The sequence below is a fragment of the Macrobrachium nipponense genome, chromosome 38 (genome assembly GCF_015104395.2).
Source record: "Macrobrachium nipponense isolate FS-2020 chromosome 38, ASM1510439v2, whole genome shotgun sequence".
NCBI lineage: Eukaryota > Metazoa > Arthropoda > Malacostraca > Decapoda > Palaemonidae > Macrobrachium > Macrobrachium nipponense.
In genome coordinates, this window is record NC_061098.1 from 7,901,992 (window position 1) to 7,922,187 (window position 20,196).

Sequence of the window (20,196 nt, forward strand, 5' to 3'; positions counted from 1 at the left end):
ATCTACAAAAGTCCTTGGGTATTTAAGTTTCATTAGCTCCTTGACAATGTCTGAGTAAAGACGAAAGCGCTTGGATTTCTGACTATCATTTTCCTGTGGGATTTGCTTATATATATGTATATGTATATATATATATATATATATATCTATATATATATATATATATATATATACATACATATATATATTGTTACGAAGTGCCAAGTATCTGGTTACCTTGCATCAAATATTACCTCACCAAAAGCCAGACACCTGAACCCTCATAACACGTTTCAAACGACTGAATACTCTAAAGGCAACAGTGATCCCTTAACACTTACCAGTATTGCAGAAAATCATCAGCCTAAGTTCATCAAAACAGGTGTGAAGTTTCCCATAGTGCTGACCAGAAGAGATTTCCCAAGAAGATGAGGAAGGGACGGCGACGAAGAAGAAGAACCTGATGTTCCTGAAGAGACTCCGAGCAGTCAAAGTGTTGCTGAAGACAGTAGTGAAACTACAGTAGCTGAGTTAACAGATATTGAGAATTCAACCCTTGAAGTTGGTCAAGTGACAAGAGAGAAGCTGATGGACTTGCAGAAGAAGGATGCATCGTTAACTGATTTGTTCTTCAGAGTTGTTGATCAGGAAGAGATGCAACAAACTCCTACCTGTTACTATCTGAAGGAAGGTTTGCTGATGAGGAAGTACAGACTACAGATATACCAGGAGATGCTGTATGGGGCGAATATCATCAAATTTTGATTCCATATCCATTGAGAAAGCAAGTGGTTGCAGTAGCTCATGAGTCTGGACATATGGGAATCAGGAAGACTGTGGAGAAGATATCAGGCCACCACTCGAACAACCGTCTATCTGCACAAAACAGAAATCGGAGAAAAACGCGATTGAAGTTTTGCAATGTTTACGTTATCATATTTCTGTTACTATTTATGCTATGACATCATTCTTTTTTTCAAAATGAAGCTAAAAGCATGCTCTTTACAAATATGTGTGTAAATATTATCTGTCTATTCAAACTGTACCTCAAACAACACTATAACTGGAAAAAAGCGAAGTATGTCGACATTGGAATGCATACATCAGTGATAATTATGAATGGTATGATGTCATTTTTTCCTTCAACATTATATTAGCCTAAGATTTTAGAAACTTAAATAGATTTAAAACTAATAATGATTGGAAGAAAGAAATATAAAAATTAAAAACTTTATTGTATAAGAATGGTGGTCTGTAAAAATTATTCAGTTATGAACTCTCCTTATGACACGTCTTTGCTCATCATTCATAGTAGGCCTACGAGGTGAAATTACATAACTACATACCTAAAAAAAAGGTGTTAAAGCATACTATAGCCCTAAAAGCATGGTAGGATGCAAGATTTACTAGCACCATTTTTTTGTATTTCACATAATTATGCATAAAAAAAAGAGCATGACTAACTTTTTTTCCCATTTAGCACATTTGACTATCCAATATTGGGTACAGTAATGATAGGCTAATAGATTTTTTAAAATCCAGTAAGGTATACTATTGGAAAGTATTTTTCACTGGTTTTTTACCATAAAAACCATAAAAAGACCGAGGAGTAATTACGTGTGCACTCACATTATACTTTTCACACTGAGTACTACACTCTACTGCGTTGTTTTCAATTTCATTCGATTCCTTATGCTTTCTACCCATAGTTGATAATCACAATAACTGTTATTTTTATCAGAAACAATGCTTAATGAAAATTATAAGGTAAACCACGGAACACAAGAACTTGACAGCCAAACTAAGTGCCCTTTAAATATGACGTCATACCAATCAAAGAACCTCATTGGTGGACGCATGCAGATAACGTTTTGTTTCGACAGAACATTATCCGGGCTCCTTTTCATCCAAATAACCGCTTATCTGCAAATTTTGCAGATATACTGTTGTTCAATTCATTTTCATCCCAGGCTCTTTCACTCGAATAAAAAACAACTTAAAATATTGCGCATTTATAATTCTAGTTACTCTCAGTCTCTCTAGATTATGAACGTGAAAAACATATTTTTTTTACAATTTCTAAACACTAGTATATAGAAGAAGAGTTGCTGGATTCGAAAGTATGTATAACTCAAAATCCGAAAATTTGCAGATAGACCGCTTGTTCGAGTGGCGGCCTCATATGAAATATTTTTTCTGGCCTGGACTTCACAAAGATGTTAGCAGGTTCTGTTGTGAGTGTCATACCTGCCAGATAGCTGGAAAACCGAATGAAACCATCAAGAAAGCCCCCCTACAACCTATAGAAGTTAGAGGAGAACCCTTTAGCAAAGTGATTATAGACATGGTTGGACCATTGCCGAAGACAAAGAAAGGAAATGAGTATTTTTTAACATTAATGTGTCCTGTGACAAGGTATCCAGAAGCAATCCCTGTTAGAAACATATCTGCCAAGATAGTTGCTGAAAAACTTGTGGAGTTTTTCTCAAAGTTTGGAATACCAGAAATAGTACAAAGTGACAGAGGAACAAACTTTACTTCAAAGTTATTCCAGGATGTGATGAATTGTTAGGAGTGAAACAACGTTTATCCACTGCCTATCATCCAGAAACTCAAAGTGCCTTGGAAAGGTTCCATCAAACATTGAAAAGTATGCTGACAAAGTATTGTTCTGAGTCAGGAAGAGAATGGGATGTTGGTTTTACCATTAATGTTGTTTGAAATTAGGAATGCTTACCAAGAAAGTATGGGATGTTCACTGACCTAATGAGATGATTTTTGGAAGAGAAGTTAGAGACCGTTGAAGATTCTTGCAGAAAATTGGGAAGAAAATCAGAGGAAAGCCAAGGAGAGTATGTGAAGAACTTAAGGATTATCTTGTCTTAGCATCAAATCTCCTTTTCATTTTCTCTTGACTCATTTTCAAGTTTTCTAAAGAGAATTTTCTAATCTTCTTTCAACCTTTTCCTTAAGTTCTTCACATACTCTCCTTGGCTTTCCTCTTGATTTTTCTTCCCAATTTTCTGCAAGAATCTTCAACGGTCCTCTAACTTCTCTTCTTAAAAATCATCTCATTAGGTAACATCCCATACTTTCTTGGTAAGCATTCCTAATTTCAAACAACATTAATGGTAAACCAACATCCCATTCTCTTCCTGACTCAGAACAATACTTTGTCAGCATACTTTTCAATGTTTGATGGAACCTTTCCAAGGCACTTTGAGTTTCTGGATGATAGGCAGTGGATAACTGTTGTTTCACTCCTAACAAATTCATCACATCCTGGAATAACTTTGAAGTAAAGTTTGTTCCTCTGTCACTTTGTACTATTTTCTGGTATTCCAACTTTGAGAAAAAATCCACAAGTTTTTCAGCAACTATCTTGGCAGATATGTTTCTAACAGGGATTGCTTCTGGATACCTTGTCACAGACACATTAATGTTAAAAAATACTCATTTCCTTTCTTTGTCTTCGGCAATGGTCCAACCATGTCTATAATCACTTTGCTAAAGGGTTCTCCTCTAACTTCTATAGGTTGTAGGGGGGCTTTCTTGATGGTTTCATTCGGTTTTCAGCTATCTGGCAGGTATGACACTCACACAGAACCTGCTAACATCTTTGTGAAGTCCAGGCCAGAAAAAAAATATTTCATATGAGGCCGCCACTCGAACAAGCGTCTATCTGCAAATTTTCGGATTTTGAGTTATACATACTTTCGAATCCAGCAACTCTTCTTCTATATACTAGTGTTTAGAAATTGTAAAAAAAATATGTTTTTCACGTTCATAATCTAGAGAGACTGAGAGTAACTAGAATTATAAATGCGCAATATTTGTAAGTTGTTATTCGAGTGAAAGAGCCTGGGATGAAAACGAATTGAACAACAGTATATCTGCAAAATTTGCAGATAAGCGGTTATTTGATGAAAAGAGCCCGGATAATGTTCTGTCGAACAAAACGTTATCTGCATGCGTCCACCAATGAGGTTCTTTGATTTGGTATGACGTCATATTTAAAGGGCACTTTAGTTTGGCTGTCAAGTTCTCGTGTTCCGTGGTTTACCTTATAATTTTCATTAAGCATTGTTTCTGATAAAAATAACAGTTATTGTGATTATCAACTATGGTAGAACAAAGCATAAGGAATCGAATGAAATTGAAAACAACGCAGTAGAGTGTAGTACTCAGTGTGAAAGTATATGTGAGTGCACGCTAATTACTCCTCGGTCTTTTTATGGTAAAAAAACCAGTGAAAATACTTTCCAATAGTATACCTTACTGGATTTTAAAATCTATTAGCCTATCATTACTGTACCCAATATTGGATAGTCAAATGTGCTAAATGGGAAAAAAAGTTATCATGCTCTTTTTTGTATGCATAATTATGTGAAATACAAAAAAATGGTGCTAGTAAATCTTGCATCCTACCATGCTTTTAGGGCTATAGTATGCTTTAACACCTTTTTTTTAGGTATGTAGTTATGTAATTTCACCTCGTAGGCCTACTATGAATGATGAGCAAAGACGTGTCATAAGGCGAGTTTCATAACTGAATAATTTTACAGACCACCATTCTTATACAATAAAGTTTTTAATTTTTATATTTCTTCTTCCAATCATTATTAGTTTTAAATCATTTAAGTTTCTAAAATCTAGGCTAATATAATGTTGAAGGAAAAAAATGACATCATACCATTCATAATTATCACTGATGTATGCATTCCAATGTTGACAAACTTCGCTTTTTTCCAGTTATAGTGTTGTTTGAGGTACAGTTTGAATAGACAGAATAATATTTACACACATATTTGTAAAGAGCATGCTTTTAGCTTCATTTTGAAAAAAAGAATGATGTCATAGCATAAATAGTAACGGAAATATGATAACGTAAACATTGCAAAACTTCAATCGCGTTTTTCTCCGATTTCTGTTTTGTGCAGATAGACGGTTGTTCGAGTGGTGGCCTGATATCTTCTCCACAGTCTTCCTGATTCCCATATGTCCAGACTCATGAGCTACTGCAACCACTTGCTTTCTCAATGGATATGGAATCAAAATTTGATGATATTCGCCCCATACAGCATCTCCTGGTATATCTGTAGGTCTGTACTTCCTCATCAGCAAACCTTCCTTCAGATAGTAACAGGTAGGAGTTTGTTGCATCTCTTCCTGATCAACAACTCTGAAGAACAAATCAGTTAACGATGCATCCTTCTTCTGCAAGTCCATCAGCTTCTCTCTTGTCACTTGACCAACTTCAAGGGTTGAATTCTCAATATCTGTTAACTCAGCTGCTGTAGTTTCACTACTGTCTTCAGCAACACTTTGACTACTCGGAGTCTCTTCAGGAACATCAGGTTCTTCTTCTTCGTCGCCGTCTTCCTCATCTTCTTGGGAAATCTCTTCTTGGTCAGCACTATGGGAAACCTCACTTCCCTGGATAAAATTCTTCTAACACAAAGATCCTTCACTTGATCCTTCTTGGGTGTGTAAATCCTCAGTTTTCTTCACTTGCAGTCGTAGTCCCTCTTCATACTTCTGGTAGTTACACAATTAGGAAACAGGTGGGGGTTATTCTTCTCCTGTAGGACTAATCCTCAATGGTTTGTCTGTCACTACAGGACAAGGAATAAATGGCACACCACCAACTTCAATTCCCCAACAGAACATGTACACCTTCCACAGCCAGTGAGTTCTTTACAGCAAAATCAACATTCCCTGTCACCAATTCACATGACAGGTGTAGGCGGCATATAGGGGTTACTTCCTCTCCTCCTATACCCTTCAAAATAATTGAATCTCCTGTGAGACTCTTCTCCAACTGAGGGTGAGAACCACGTACTACCACACTATGGTTACTCCCTGTATCACGTAATATCTTGACTGTACCTTCACACTTCCTTCTTGAGTTGACAGCATACCCTCATAGATATATGGCTTAGAAGCTCCACACTGCTTAGCCACTCACTGCTTGAGGTAACATTTCCACTGGTTGCTAAACATTCAGCTTGTTTAGTTTCATTCTTCTCTGGAGTCTGATTCTTTCCCACACTGCTCTTCGTAGTTTGTTTCACCTGGTCACCTTTTACAACTTGACCAACTGGTTTTGACTGCTGTTGATTCCGGTAACACTCTGACTGTAGTGTCCTACTCTTCCACACTTGAAACAGACAACATTAGGTTTCTTTAACTGTCTTGAAAAACTGGATGAGGATTTCACATTAGTTTGCTGAGTTGTATTACCTTGTGTACTCTTAGTAGTATCACTTGTAGGTTTCCCATTAAATTTATTCCTGTTATTTGGATAAGACTTAAAACCTGGGCGTTGTTTGACTCTGGTACTTGACATTGTAATTACGGTTTACTACTGATTATAATGTAATCTTCACTGAGTGTAGCAGCTTTGTCAAGTTTTCTTCACTTCTCTCTCTCTTAAATAGGCTCTTATATGTTCAGGAATTCCTTAAGATACTGTTCAAGAACAAGTAACTCTTCTAACTCATCAAAAGTTTTAACTTTAGCAGCTTCTACCCAACGTTTGAAACACCTTCTCACTTTGTAAGCATAATCTAAGAATGTTCCCTTCTCATCTTTTCTTAAATTTCTGAATCTCTCATTGTAGTACTCTGGGGTCATCTGTAAACTTGTAGCACACTGTGTTTAAGTACCTTGTAGTCTATCACTGATCAGCTGTTAAGGCTAGATAAGCACTTCTCCCTTTACCAATTAAGACACTTTGTAGCAAAACTGACCATTTATCTGGCCATCCCATACCTGAAGCCACTTTCTCAAAGTGATCAAAAAACTCATCTGGAGCTTCTTCAGTAAACTTAGGGATTAACTTCTGTACTCTCACTACATCAAATACAGGGTCTTGATTACCTTGGTTAGGGTTAGACAGTGTTACAGGTAATGTGGATCTAGCTTTTATTAATTCCATTCCCTTTGCATGTCTTGCGATTTCTCTTTCCTCTTTTATCCTTTTCTCTTTCCTCTTCTGCTGCTTTTTTCTTCTTCTCTTTTCTCTTCTTTCTTTCTGTTTTTCCTGTCTTATTCTTTCTCTTTCAGCTTGTATTCTCTCTCTTTCAGCAAGCATTTTTAGCTTAATCAAATTCTCTTCTGCTTCAATGCGTCCTAAGCTCCAACTCTGCATCACTTTCTCTTTCTTTTCTGCTTGCTTATTTATGAGATCACACGTGCTACATTCAACAACTCTTGAGTCCAATTCTAACTCATCTTCATCAGTTTATTCTACCAGAGTTTATCAATGATTCCATAGCAATACATTTTATTTGTGCCTTTACCATACTAGTAGCACATAACCACTACATGCCTCTGCTAAAGCGCTCCACTGTGCTCTAGACTGAGTGGTTTTCAGACAAAACTGGATGGAGGGGGCTGCTAAAAATTCCTGAACATTGAACTGAGCCTTTTCCTCTAAGTTATCAACTTACAATTCAATACAATAAATGCAAAACAAAATTATATGGTCACTCTCCTAACAAAATATATCCCTAACGCCACCTGTATATTCTAGAGTGATAATGAAATCTGCTTTCCCGGGTCTCTGGGCACCATTAAATATTCCTTTTGACAAATATTATTGTAAGCGTTACTAGTTTTCCTTACGTATATATATATATATATATATATATATATATATATATATATATATATATATATATATATATATATATATATATATATATATATATATATATATATATATAGGTCAGTGTAGCCAGACCCTTGATTTGACACATGACTTTAATCTTCGATCTACATACAACAGTCACGGGGACGCCTGTGTTTGTGTGTGTGTTGTGTGTGTGAGAGAGGGACATGACATTACCGATTGGTTCGTGGGCTTATTCCGTCGTTTGTTATCTCTCTCTCTCTCTCTCTCTCTCTCTTTCTCTCTCTCTCTCTCTCCGACGTTTTGACGACAATTTCGGTTAGATTTAACCCCCCTCCGCCACACACACAAGATTTAACCCGGTACGTATCCACCACCTTTGCGACATACGTTATGTAAAAACAAAAGATGGCCCCCCCAAGAAATTATGAGTCCTAAGAAATTATGAGTCTTACCTAGGTACAACGAAAACCACTATTGATCGCTTGATACATCATCCTAAATTGGCAAAAGCATTTAATTTATTTTTGGGGATCGGGGGGGTCCTTGAAAAAATTTCGGCGGTCGCGCAAGTCGTTAAGGTCGCGGAAGCGACACTGCAAAGTCGTACTGGGCAACAGCAGTTCATAAGCGCTGGTCGTCTGCTCGCTTTACGGCAATCTTACTTAGTCTCTCCCACGCTATTTTTCTTGTTTGTTTCTGATATATTATGTCAAAGACTAATTTAGAGCTGTTCATTAGCTTTCTTATTCATTAATGTTAGAATAGGATAATTCTATGTGTTTGTGTGTATGTTTATAACGAAGTTGCAATGAAAGTTTTTGCTATTTCTAAGAACAAAAGTAACTATAAAGAGAGTGTTGTAGCAGTCACGTATCTCCTTTTTTTTTTCTTTTTCCTACGGGATATTTATAGATAATTGCAGTTTTTGAACAAGATAAGATATAAAACCTTATTCAAGTACGCAAATAATTACTAATTTATGAAAGTTCGTGCATTATTTTAATAATAATAATTAATCAAATACATGTATTACTTTCGCCTGTTGATGAAAATGATTAAATAGGGTACTTACTTGCAATGCATTTAGTCATTTGTTTAAAATTTATTTGCTTATTTTCTCATTTATTTATTTACCTAATCTGTTCTTATTTCTTCCCCATCACTATCATATGGAATTAAAGTGATCCTTAAAAAGATTTAAAGCAGGTTTTATTGTCTCGTAGTGAGAGTTATATATATATATATATATATATATATATATATATATATATATATATATATATATATATATAACTGGTAAAATGTTCTGTTTTATATATATATATATATATATATATAGTATATAGTATATATATATATATATTATATGTATGAATTTTTATATGTAATTGTGTTAGTTTACATTTATTAGTACCACCTGACGTAACTTATTTCAAATATACATTTGTCTTTCATCTTTTTCAGAGCTCCTCGAATGGACACGATGGTGGTCGGCTTTAGCGTGCGTCAAAATATACATACACGCGCACATACAACACAACTGTGACTAGCGCTAGCGAGTGAGTGAAAGAACGTGTGTGGAGTGTGTGTGTGTGTGTGTTTGTGTGTGTGTTTCCTTGCTACTGTGCTGGCTGTAAAGCTCTTCCCTCGCGTCGCAAAAAAAACACCAGCGTGTCTGTCTGCAACTCGGGAGCAACGAAGCGCCTTATGAAGTCCTGTAGAGAAAAGGTATTGAAATAGTATACATATTTCTATAAAATAATATAGAAAATATCTACATATATTTCGGACTATGGTCAAAAAGTTCTCTCTTCTCTCGCCCTGATCTATGGTGTGGGATTGATCTCTCTCTCTCTCTCTCTCTCTCTCTCTCTCTCTCTCTCTCTCTTCTCTACTTTTCGACGAGGCGCAGTTTTGTTCGGAGTTTTTCTTTTTTTCTTTTTTTTAATGATAAAAAATAATAAAAGTTGTGAGAACAAGGCGGCGAGTCTCGCGCGAGGTGGGGACGGAAGAGCGCTCTCTCGTCCACCAGATTTCGCGCGCGTTTTTCGTCTGTTTTCAGAGCGAACCAACAAACAAAACCGAGTCGTACGATGCAAAATTCCTTGATTTGTTAACGTTACCGAAGCTTCACTGAGTGGAGAAATTCGTGAATGAAAGACCTCGTGAAAGAATTAGGAAAATAATCATCTTATAGAATTTTTTTTGTTTTGTGCGCTTCTTTTTCTGGTGCGTCGTGTGTGTGTCGTGTCGCGTCACGTTTCCAATGGACGGGTATTATCTGCTTCCGACCATTCATCGCTCCCGGCAACAGCGACGCATAAGCCTGGTTTGCTCAGGTTATACCCACAGTTTGTTTTGGATTGAGCCGGCGGAGGGGCCGCCGACATCGGCCTAGAAATCTCGGCGCGCACTTTGTTCTTCTTATAAACATTAAAAACTGTTTTTGTCAGTCTTTTGGGATGTTGATATGAATATCCAGAACGCAAATGAAATAATAAATACTATGAATGAAAGCAAAACGATGGTTTGGTTTACCGGCAGACTGGAGACCGCCGATATCGGCCTAGACTTATTTTTTATAGCAGTTCTGCCGTCTTATTTGGATCTCGGCGCACAACTTGCTTCTTATAAAAAACGTTAAAAATTGTTTTGTCAGTCTTTTGGGATATGATATAATCATCAACATAGCAATATAATATAATTCCTATTGAATGAAAGCGAATGAAAGCAAACGATGGTTTTGTTTTTTCTTGGTTTGGCGGCTCAAATGGAAGGTCCGCTGACATCGGCCTAGAGCTAGCAGTTCGTCCGTTTTATTTAGAATCTCAGCACGGTGTCAACAAAGACGCTTGCAATTTCATATTTTAACCAAATAGTGCATTCCCTCTCCCGCCTCTTAGACTAAAATTTGAATGAATTAGCTATTATGGTGCATTTGCGGGACCTTCTGATCCCCAAAAATACTCGAGCCAGAACCAATTCAATTCCTGCTCGCTCTCTTCTGATGACGTCTCCTGAATTTTCGGTGTATCGGTTTTGTTTTCTGTTCCTTTATATTTTACTTAATCACGTTTTTCCTTTGTAGCTTATCTGTGTGTGTGTGTAGTTTTGGACGATCGATCATAAAGACCAGAGTCGATGATACAAAAGTAAAAACGGTGAATGTATTGAAAAGAAATGTGTTCATAAGATTACGTCTTCACTATAGGAAATCACAGCAATTCTCGACTTTTCTTGTATGTGTGCGGCGGCCTTCCTTCCCTCTCTCTCTCTCTCTCTCTCTCTCTCTCTCTCTTTCTTTCTTTCTTTCTTTCTCTCTCTCTCTCTCCTCTCCCTCATCCCCGCACTCACTTCACGCTACGCTTCTCACCAAAGAACGGAAACTTGTCGAGAGATTGCGCTCCCTGTCAACAGAAGTTCATAGAAACGGAAAACCCGCCCGATCTCGAGAAGAAGAAAACCGCAGTCATCCAGAGAAAACGGAAGTAATAATTATGGTACACTCTAGCAATTGGAATCATATCTGTATTTTCATACTCGATTTTCGTCATTTTTCAACTGCGTTTTTTTTGCTATCTTAATTTTTGTATGAGTTGAGTTTCATTTGATATATGCAGAAAAATATCTGGAGCCAAAAAGGCAGCAGCTGGTTCTATATTAAATGCAGGAAAATCCTTTCTGGATGAAAATTCGTTTCCGATTTTGGGGTAGATTACAGTTTAGTTGACGGACCGTGTAACACCATTTTTGCCCGGTCCATAATCCCTCCGCCAAGGTAAGTAGTTCTCGCAGATGACCCGCAGCCTACCAACCCGACCCCAGCCGACCAAAACCCGACCCCACCCACGGGAACCGAACCCGAACAGCCTGCCATCAACATGAAAGCGATTCTCTTCGATATTTTTATTTAATCTTGCCCAACTAATCTTAGGACCTCCAATTTAATTTACAGTATTCTTTTTTATTTTCAACCCATGCCCAACTTGGAAATGTAGAGACCTTTTTTTTTCTCTTCGTTATTCTATTTTTTTCCCCATGCTTGCCCAACTAATTGCAGGAGTTCCATTTTTTTTCATTATTCGATATTTTTGACTCTTGCCCACGATAGTTTTACCCGTGCCAACATAATCTGTAGGATACATTTTTTCCACATTTATTATTCGATATTTCTTTCCTTGCCCACTCATCTGTATGACCTACATTTTTTTTACATTCTTCGATACATATTTTCCAGGTACTAGTTATCCGCTAGGATACCTAGTACCTGGAACGGACCTTTCTCGACCTTCCTCGACCCCTTCAGTCTGTCCTGCTTCTCATCAGTTCAGTGTTTCATCATGTTTCTTTCTGCCGACAATTTGTCTTGTTCCGACACGTGGCGTTCGCTGCCGCCGTTCCAGTCACGCTGGAAGACATTTACATTTTGTGTCAAGACGAACGATCCCTAGTCACTTATTTAAAATGAAAAACAGCCTACTGGGGATTTTAGTGGCGTCTGCAAGGCCTGATGAAGGGCACCGTCGGCTATTCAAAAAAGGGGACATTTCAATGGCGGTGCAACGAAAGGGCACTGCCGCAAATACATTTCGATTCTCCACGGGTCATTCTTCTCGGGGTCCCATCTCTCCCTGAAGAGCATCTTAGTGCTCATACACGGCTGGGTTTCACGACGCTTCCCAGAAAATATATGCAACTAAATCTGAGGATCGGCTCGCCCAACACTTTCTTGTCCGACTGGTTTAATTTCTGCCGGGACGTTTGTGTGGATATTCTGGTGATGGACAATAGGAAAATTGGCGACCTGGTCACGTGGTCGAGATTGACGAGTCCAAGTTTGGTAGGAAAGGAAATTCAACAAAGGCAGACTTGTCGATGGTTGTTTGGGTTTCGGCGGATTGACCGCCAACAAAAGAAACATTTTTTTTCAGGTTGTACCAGACAGGATACAGGAAACACTTCTTCCTATTTTAATTGATAACATACATCCTGATTCAATTGTCATTTTCTGATTGCTGGAAATCATATCACACTTTAAGTCAACATTTCAAATCACACAAAACATTTAATCACACATTGCATTTTGTAGACCCACACGAGAAAAACATACACACAAACACCATAGAATCTACTTGGCGGGTTTTGAAACGAAATGTCTTACCTAGAAGTGGTACAGTAAAAAATTTGTATAATTCATATTTCGCTATGTATTGTGTAAAAAAAAAAAACGTACCTAACTCAAGTTGATTTTGGTCCTTTTTAAAGCATTCTTAGATTTAATTAAACGTGTATATCAATTAATAAAGTAGTTTTCAACACCTGCCAAATTGAAGGCCAATATCGCTGAAAAAACAAACAATCACGAGACGTCGCTCGCTGTACAAACGGATTCGTCACCTCCACCCGTGCCCTCGTCCAACCCAAATTCCCCTTGTTCCGTCATCTCGGACAACAACCGTCCCGCCAAGAAGAAAAAAAAAATCCTCTACCCAGAAGATTTCAGCGACTCCGATTTCTCTTGGTTAAGTTCTTTATTTCTGGGAGGGGGGGGGGGGGGGGGGGACCGGCCAATCATCGGACGACGGAAACATCTCCAAGGTAAGGTTATCAATGTAAATGCACGTTATTTTCATTATTTTGATAAAATTAAGCAACGCCATTGTTTATTTCCGCTTTGCTGAAGTCAGGGAGGCTCACACATCCGAACATTCACGTCCGCTAGAATCCACGTGTTCGAACGCAGTCCATGTGTTCGAGCAAACAATTTGCCTTGACTTTAAACCAATGTATTCTCGAAATATTCATGTTTTTAGTTATCAGTAAGGATACGGTGCCACTATGTATGGACAAGTTATCATAGGTTAGATATTATAACTGTTAACGTTACTACATAGGGGGGTCCAGGGGGGCGAAGCCCCCCGGCCAGGTAGGACATGCGGACTTATTTGGTTAGGTCGTTTCCTTTGGTTACGGTAGCAATCAGTGTTAGTATACTATACTGGGGGGTCCAGGGGGGCGAAGCCCCCCGGCTAGGTAAGACGTGGAGACTAACTATGGTTAGGTGGTTGGTTCCTTTGGTTAGGTAGCATCACTTAATATACTATACTGGGGGGTCCAGGGGCGAACCCCCCGGCCAGGTAAGGGCACGCGGCCTAAGTTTTGGTTAGGTTGGTTCGTTTGGTTACGATCCCGGAGCTCCTACAGTTTAGTTGGGACAGGAGCTCCTACAGTTTAGTTGGGACAGGAGCTTCCTACAGTTTCGTTGGAAAGGGAGCTCATACAGTTTTAGTTGGCCACTGGTTTTTTTTTTTGCTAGGGTTTCGTGGTTTTTAGTGTTCATTGCCGTCGTTTGGTTAGCCTAACAAACGGGTGACGGGACCTCCTACATTTTTTGTTGGTACGTGAGCTCTACAGTTTTACTTGGCACGGTTTCGTCTGCTAGGGTTTTGTTTGTTTTTCGGTTCGTTGTCGTCATCTGGGTTTTCCCCCACCCAAAAACCCGGTTTCCAATGGCTCCCCCATTACCGTTTTCAATTTACTCTAGGTACTCCCCCACCAAAAACCCCGGTTCCCAAAACCCAAAAGGTCCCCATTATCGTTTTTTTTATAGGTTTCGGGGGTGTATTTTAAACCGGGCGCAAAACAAAGCGTTCCGCCATCTTGTTTGTATTGCTCCGCCGATTCCATAGCAGACACGAAACCCCTGGTCAACTGAACTGTAGCGCTCCCGATTTTTTGGCATACTTGTGAAATAACAGCCATATATAACGTTTCGATAGGATATAATGGATAAATCACATGAAAAATCATTCTTAGTCTATTCACAAATATAAAATTTAAATTTAGGATTCGATAAATGCGTAAATTCCGCGCTAAATACCCGTTTTAAAAATCCGAATATTTTAACGGCGCTCGGGAGTTCGTGACCGATTGGTGAAAGTTAATTGGAACGTAAACACGCCCGGCTCCACCCATGCTCCGCCCCCAAAGGTTACGGCGCGGCACACATTAAAATCGTCATCAGGCGGCCGGGCGCGAATTCCCCAAGAGCGAACAGCATTCATAAAAGCGAGGGTTCGTCCTGTCTTCCGCCTCTTAATTTGAAGAAAATGATTTCGTTAGCGGTCGCGGTATACGATGGCATTAAATAGTATTACGTTTGTTAGCTTTTTATGCCTAATGGTGGATATTTCCTCATCGTTAATAAAACCCACGTAGTCTATTGGTTAACTGTCGTATTGTTTTGTTGTTTAGACAATTCCGTACGTAAAACTTCAAATAGTTTATATATATATATATATATATATATATATATATATATATATATATATATATATATATATATATATATATATATATATATATATATATATATATATATATATAATTGTACGTGAACCTCAAGTAAGTTTTGCAGCAAAGATGCAATGCATTGCAACCCTAAAAAGGCATTCTCCTATTTTGATAATTCACCCATATTTTTATCTGTTTTTTATTTGATATTCGACGATTTGATTTATTTTTTTCTAAAAAATACTTGTCTATTCTTTCTGTACTTTGTTTTATAATTAAAGACCATTATTCTTTGGGGGCGTGAATATTGTGGCTTGTTCCATAAGATTAGGGTTATCTTCTTAATAACAATAATACTAATGATAATAATAATGTAGAAGATTATGACTATGTTATGACCCAAAACGGTCCTAAGGTCTGCCATCAGATAGAGTACCTGTTCTGGATTAGATCAGTTTAGAAAATTAAAGTTGAGAAGACTTAGGACATTTACAGGAGGATAATTGTTTCCGTACTTCGATATCCCTTCTAAACATATTGAGCGGAACTTTGACTTACTTTTTTTCTCTTTCTTTTTTTTGGTATGTTAAGTAGCTGCAGATCTTTTATAAGGTTTCGAGGGACACAATAGTATCACGTCTTGCTACAGTATTTCCGTGACATCAATAAATCTCATGATGATTTTTTTTTCACAAAGTCCAAAAACGCCAAAGAATCAATTGGCATTTTTGCCAGATGTAACTTAGTATTCATTTAATTTATCTATACTCTTCTCCCCAATTCTCCCCAAATAAATTAGTTTTACAGTTCATTCTAGGAGTTTGTAATTATATGAATTTGTTTTTTCCAATGTTATTATTTTTTTTTTTGTTTTCTTTTGTTGGGGGAAGGGGGTGGGGCTGTTTTTTTTCATGTTAAAAAAAAAAAAAAATAAAAACCCAGTAAGGCATGGAGCGGAAAGCTTGTTAATGTTGTTTTTTTTAACAGCTCTCAAAATGGTGTGATTGGTAATTCCTGATTCCCGACGCACACCCTGACGTTCCTGCATGTGATGTGATGCTACGGGTTAGATTCCGAGTCTATCTCTCGACGGGGACGAATGTCCCCGAATATATTAATTTTGAATTCCTCAAATTATGAAAAATACGTGAAATCCTTTATTTCCTCTTAATTCTTCCTCATGAACATCTTAATATTCTCTGGAAGCTTGAATTTCAAGTCAGTGGCCCCCTTGGTGGTCTTGTTCTATATGAATAGGTTTCGTCTACTAACTGTTAATAATAAAATATAATATAATAATAATGATAATAAAAATAGTACGCTCATTAACCTTCGAGATTTTGAGACTAGTTAAATTGATAACTTTGCCTTTGTATCCCATGCATGTTCGAAACAAACAATTACTCAGAAAAGGGAAAGGACAAAGGCAAGGCAAACGCAAGGTTCTGAGATGATTTTGTAGTGTGTTTCTGCTGGACTCTTTGCTGTCGATCACGCCCAGATTCGGGAATAGGCAAATGATTTATGGGAAAAAAACGTTTTTTGAAACAGTCCCTCGGGTCGTGCGCGACCCGACGCACCTATACTGGGTAACAGCAGTTCATGAGGGCGGGTCGTCCGCTTACTTGTCAGTTTGAAAAAGAAACCCACGAAATCACTGTGTAACGTGCTCACTTCTAAGTATTTACATTTAATTTAACCCCCACACTCAAGTACTTTCAGGCCCTCCCTATCTGTGGCCCATTTCAAGAGATGTGAAGGTTGTCAGCCTGGGTCAAGCCCAGCAGTCTTTTGAACCACTTCTATTGAGCTGTCATTTTATGTGATGACTGTTCTGGTTTCCTTGAGAGTTGCTAATCCCTTTTTTATTGCTCTGATATCCTGAGCTGATGGTCAGTGGGATTAACTCTTGTGGTAAGTGAGTGGTCACCAAAGTCGGTTGGGCAGCAAAAACCTAATCTCCAGGTCAGCAGGATCAATCTTAGCTTCTTTTAATATTCAAAGCTTGGCTTATGGGATCTTCTGAGGTAAAACCTTTGTTTTCCTTCTATTACTTTAATCTCTGATGATTGCTCCTTCTACTACCCCTCCTGTGACTAATTTCTATTGCTTTTGTATATTAGCCTACTGTTTTTAAATCCAACCTATGGTCATTTTCCCAACAATGCCTAGCTATAGCACTCTCCTGAGAGTTTAAGCTGTACTGCCCTTTCTGTGTTGCCTGGATTCTAGTCCTTATTTTCCCCCACATATTTGTTTCCACAATTGTTGCAATTGATTATGTATACCCCGGCTACAAATCATCTGTATTACGTCTTCTCCTTCCATTTCATTTTTACATACTTTGTTTTTTACGATATTATCAAGGTATACACAAAAAATTATATGACTTTCTTTCATTTTAGAAGTAATTTGTTTCATTTTCTTTATTCCCATATACTCTACATTTGCTCTGTAAAAATATAGCTTTGTTTGAGTGCCCTTTTTCTGAACCATTCCGGGTATGTTAATGCATCAAGCTTTTATTGATGTAATTTATTTCTGCTCTATCTTGCAAGGGTCACACATTCTCTTGCCCTAAGAAATAAACCTGTTAGAACACCTATTTTTATATCATGATTGGAAGGAGAAGACAGTAATACAGATGATGTAGCCGGGGTATACATAATCAATTGCAACAATTGTGGAGACAAATATGTGGAGGAATAAGGACTAGAATCCAGGAACACAGAAGGGCAGTACAGCTTAACTCTCAGGGGAGTGCTATAGCTAGGCATTGTTGGGAAATGACATAGTTTGATTTTAAAAACAGTAGGCTAATATACAAAAGCAATAGAATTAGTCACAGGAGGGTAGTAGAAGGAGCACTCATCAGAGAGATTTAAAGTAATAGAAGGAAACAAAGGTTTTACCTCAGAAGATCCCATAGCCAGCTTTGATATTAAAAGAGCTAAGATTGATCCTGCTGACCTGGAGATTAGGTTTTCTACCAACAGACTTTGGTGACCACTCCCTTGTTACCACAAGATTAATCCCACTGACATCAGCTCCAAGGATATCAGAGGCGACAAGAGGGGATTAGCAACTCTCAGGAAACCATAACAGCCATCACATAAATGACAGCTCAACGGGGAAGAAAGGTTCCAGAAGACTGCTGGCCTTGAACCAGGGCTAACATCTCAAACATCTCTTGAGAATGGGCTACAGATAGGGCCTGAAAGTACTCGAGTGTGGAGTAAAATTAAATGTAAATACTTAGAAGTGAGCACGTTACACAGTGATTTCGTGGGTTTCTTTTTCAAACTTCAGAAGAAAACTGAAAGAAGTTTTTGTTTGGTTTACTTGTTAGTCTCACTCGCTATTTTTCTTCGCTCGTTTATTTCTGATGTATAACGTCAATTGCTGTAATTAGTTGCAATGAATATCTTTGCTATTTCAGTGAATTACAAGCTATAAAGGGAATTTTGTAGTATTCACGTATATATCTCATTTTTCTCTCTCTTTTCCTACAAGATATTTTATAGATAATTTCAGTTTATGAACAAGATACGATACGAACCTTATTCAAATACGCAGATATGCTTTAATACAATTACGTTCATCACTGTTTATCGATTTATGAAAGTTCGTGTATATATATTTCAATACTTATCAAATAGGTGTGTTACTTTCGCCTATAGATGAAAATGACCGAATTCATAATCCATTATTATATCAAAGTCCTTGCAATGTATTTAGTTACATTTGTTTATTTTCTCCTTTATTTATTTTTTCATTTATTTATTTACCTGCTCTGTTCTTATTTCTTCCCCATCACTACCTGTTTAATTGCAAGAGATCTCTGCTGAACTTTATTAGTTTTCTTGGAAAAAAAAAAAAAAAAAAACTATTGACATGGTTATTCGTCCCTCCGCCCTCAGACCTTAAAAACTACTGAGTCTAGAGGGCTGCAAATCGCTATATTGATCGTCCAACCTCCAATCATCAAACAAATCGCAACCCTCCAGCCTCATTAGTTTTTATTTTATCTAAGGTTTAGTTAGCCATGACCGTGCGTCTCGTAGCGCTATAGGAAAGGTCCGTAACTGAAAGTTTCATGGACCGCAGCTCATACAGCACGATACCGAGACCATTGAAAGGTAGAGCTATTTTAGGTGGGTTTGATTATACACTACACAGAAAACTCGATTGCACCGAAGAAACTTTGACAGATTTGTTTACTTTTTATTTATTAATTTTTTTTGCTTGGATTATCGTACCGAAAGATAAATCTATTTTAGGTGGGTTTGATTATACGCTACACTGAAAACTTTATTGCGCCGAAGATACTTCGACGCATTTATTTATTTATTTGTTGATTTTTTGCTTGGATTATCGTGTTCATCGGCTTTTCCCATCGATAGATAGCAAGGACGCGAGAGTAGATATAAATGAGCTCAATAGCTATAGTAGAAGTTTAATCCTATATCCACCACAGTGATTACGCTGTCGTAATGGTGACCTCTATACTCATTTATGATGGTCTGAACGTTTACGCGAATCACCAAAACCAAGGTTTGCCACGCCTCCAAATTGGAATGACCCATTTGAATAGAGGAGTTCAAAGGAGTTACGAGGATTAGGATGTCTCAAAGACTTGTTAGTCCATCCGAGGAGATATCGGAAATAAATCTTAGAAAAGCGATTCGGGGAAAAGGGAAATAATTCTTCCTTTGCATAGATTATAAAGGTGAAGAAGTTAACTGCACTAATGATAGGGGCATAATATTATTCCAGATACCCGGGAAGGTGTAGGAATTAGATTGTGAGAATAAGACCTATCAGGATTGACACGGGAAAAGACAATATGATATTGGACAACGATATAAATATAGAAGGTATTTGCAGTAAGTGTTCTTTCTCTCTCTCTCTCTCTCTCTTGTAAAAGTTATGGTAGACGTCTAGGGTACGTGTAGCATTGGTATAGTTGCAATGTGGAGGTAGGTCTCTCAGGATGTATCATATTGCAACTAGTCTGTTTATTGTTCATTGGAAGCTCTCTTTCGCAATATACTATCTAATTAGTGGACAGAGTGATGCAATGAATCGGTTAAAGGACTTTGCATTTACCTGTTATTTTCTTGTAAAAGGAAACAAACTGTAAATGAAGTGTGATATTCATGACGCTCGCAGATGATAGTGATTTAATTGTTATAGTTGTATACAGGGTTCGTATTCGTAAGGCATTTTTTTAGCCGTAATATTTATTTGAAATATATAAAATAAAAAAGCAGTAACATACTTAA

General features: G+C 37.6%; 1 protein-coding gene across 1 annotated transcript in view; it reads right to left on the reverse strand.

Moving 5' to 3' along the window:
• The window catches only part of LOC135209517 (uncharacterized), a 68,324-nt gene that overhangs the window by 27,077 nt on the left and 21,051 nt on the right, over positions 1–20,196 (reverse strand). The window contains exons 2-4 of the mRNA XM_064242171.1: positions 7,289–7,428; positions 5,654–5,800; positions 5,227–5,415 (exon numbers count right to left, since the gene is read on the reverse strand). Coding sequence (XP_064098241.1) covers positions 5,227–5,415; positions 5,654–5,800; positions 7,289–7,428 — 476 coding nt within the window. The remainder of the gene's footprint in view (positions 1–5,226; positions 5,416–5,653; positions 5,801–7,288; positions 7,429–20,196) is intronic.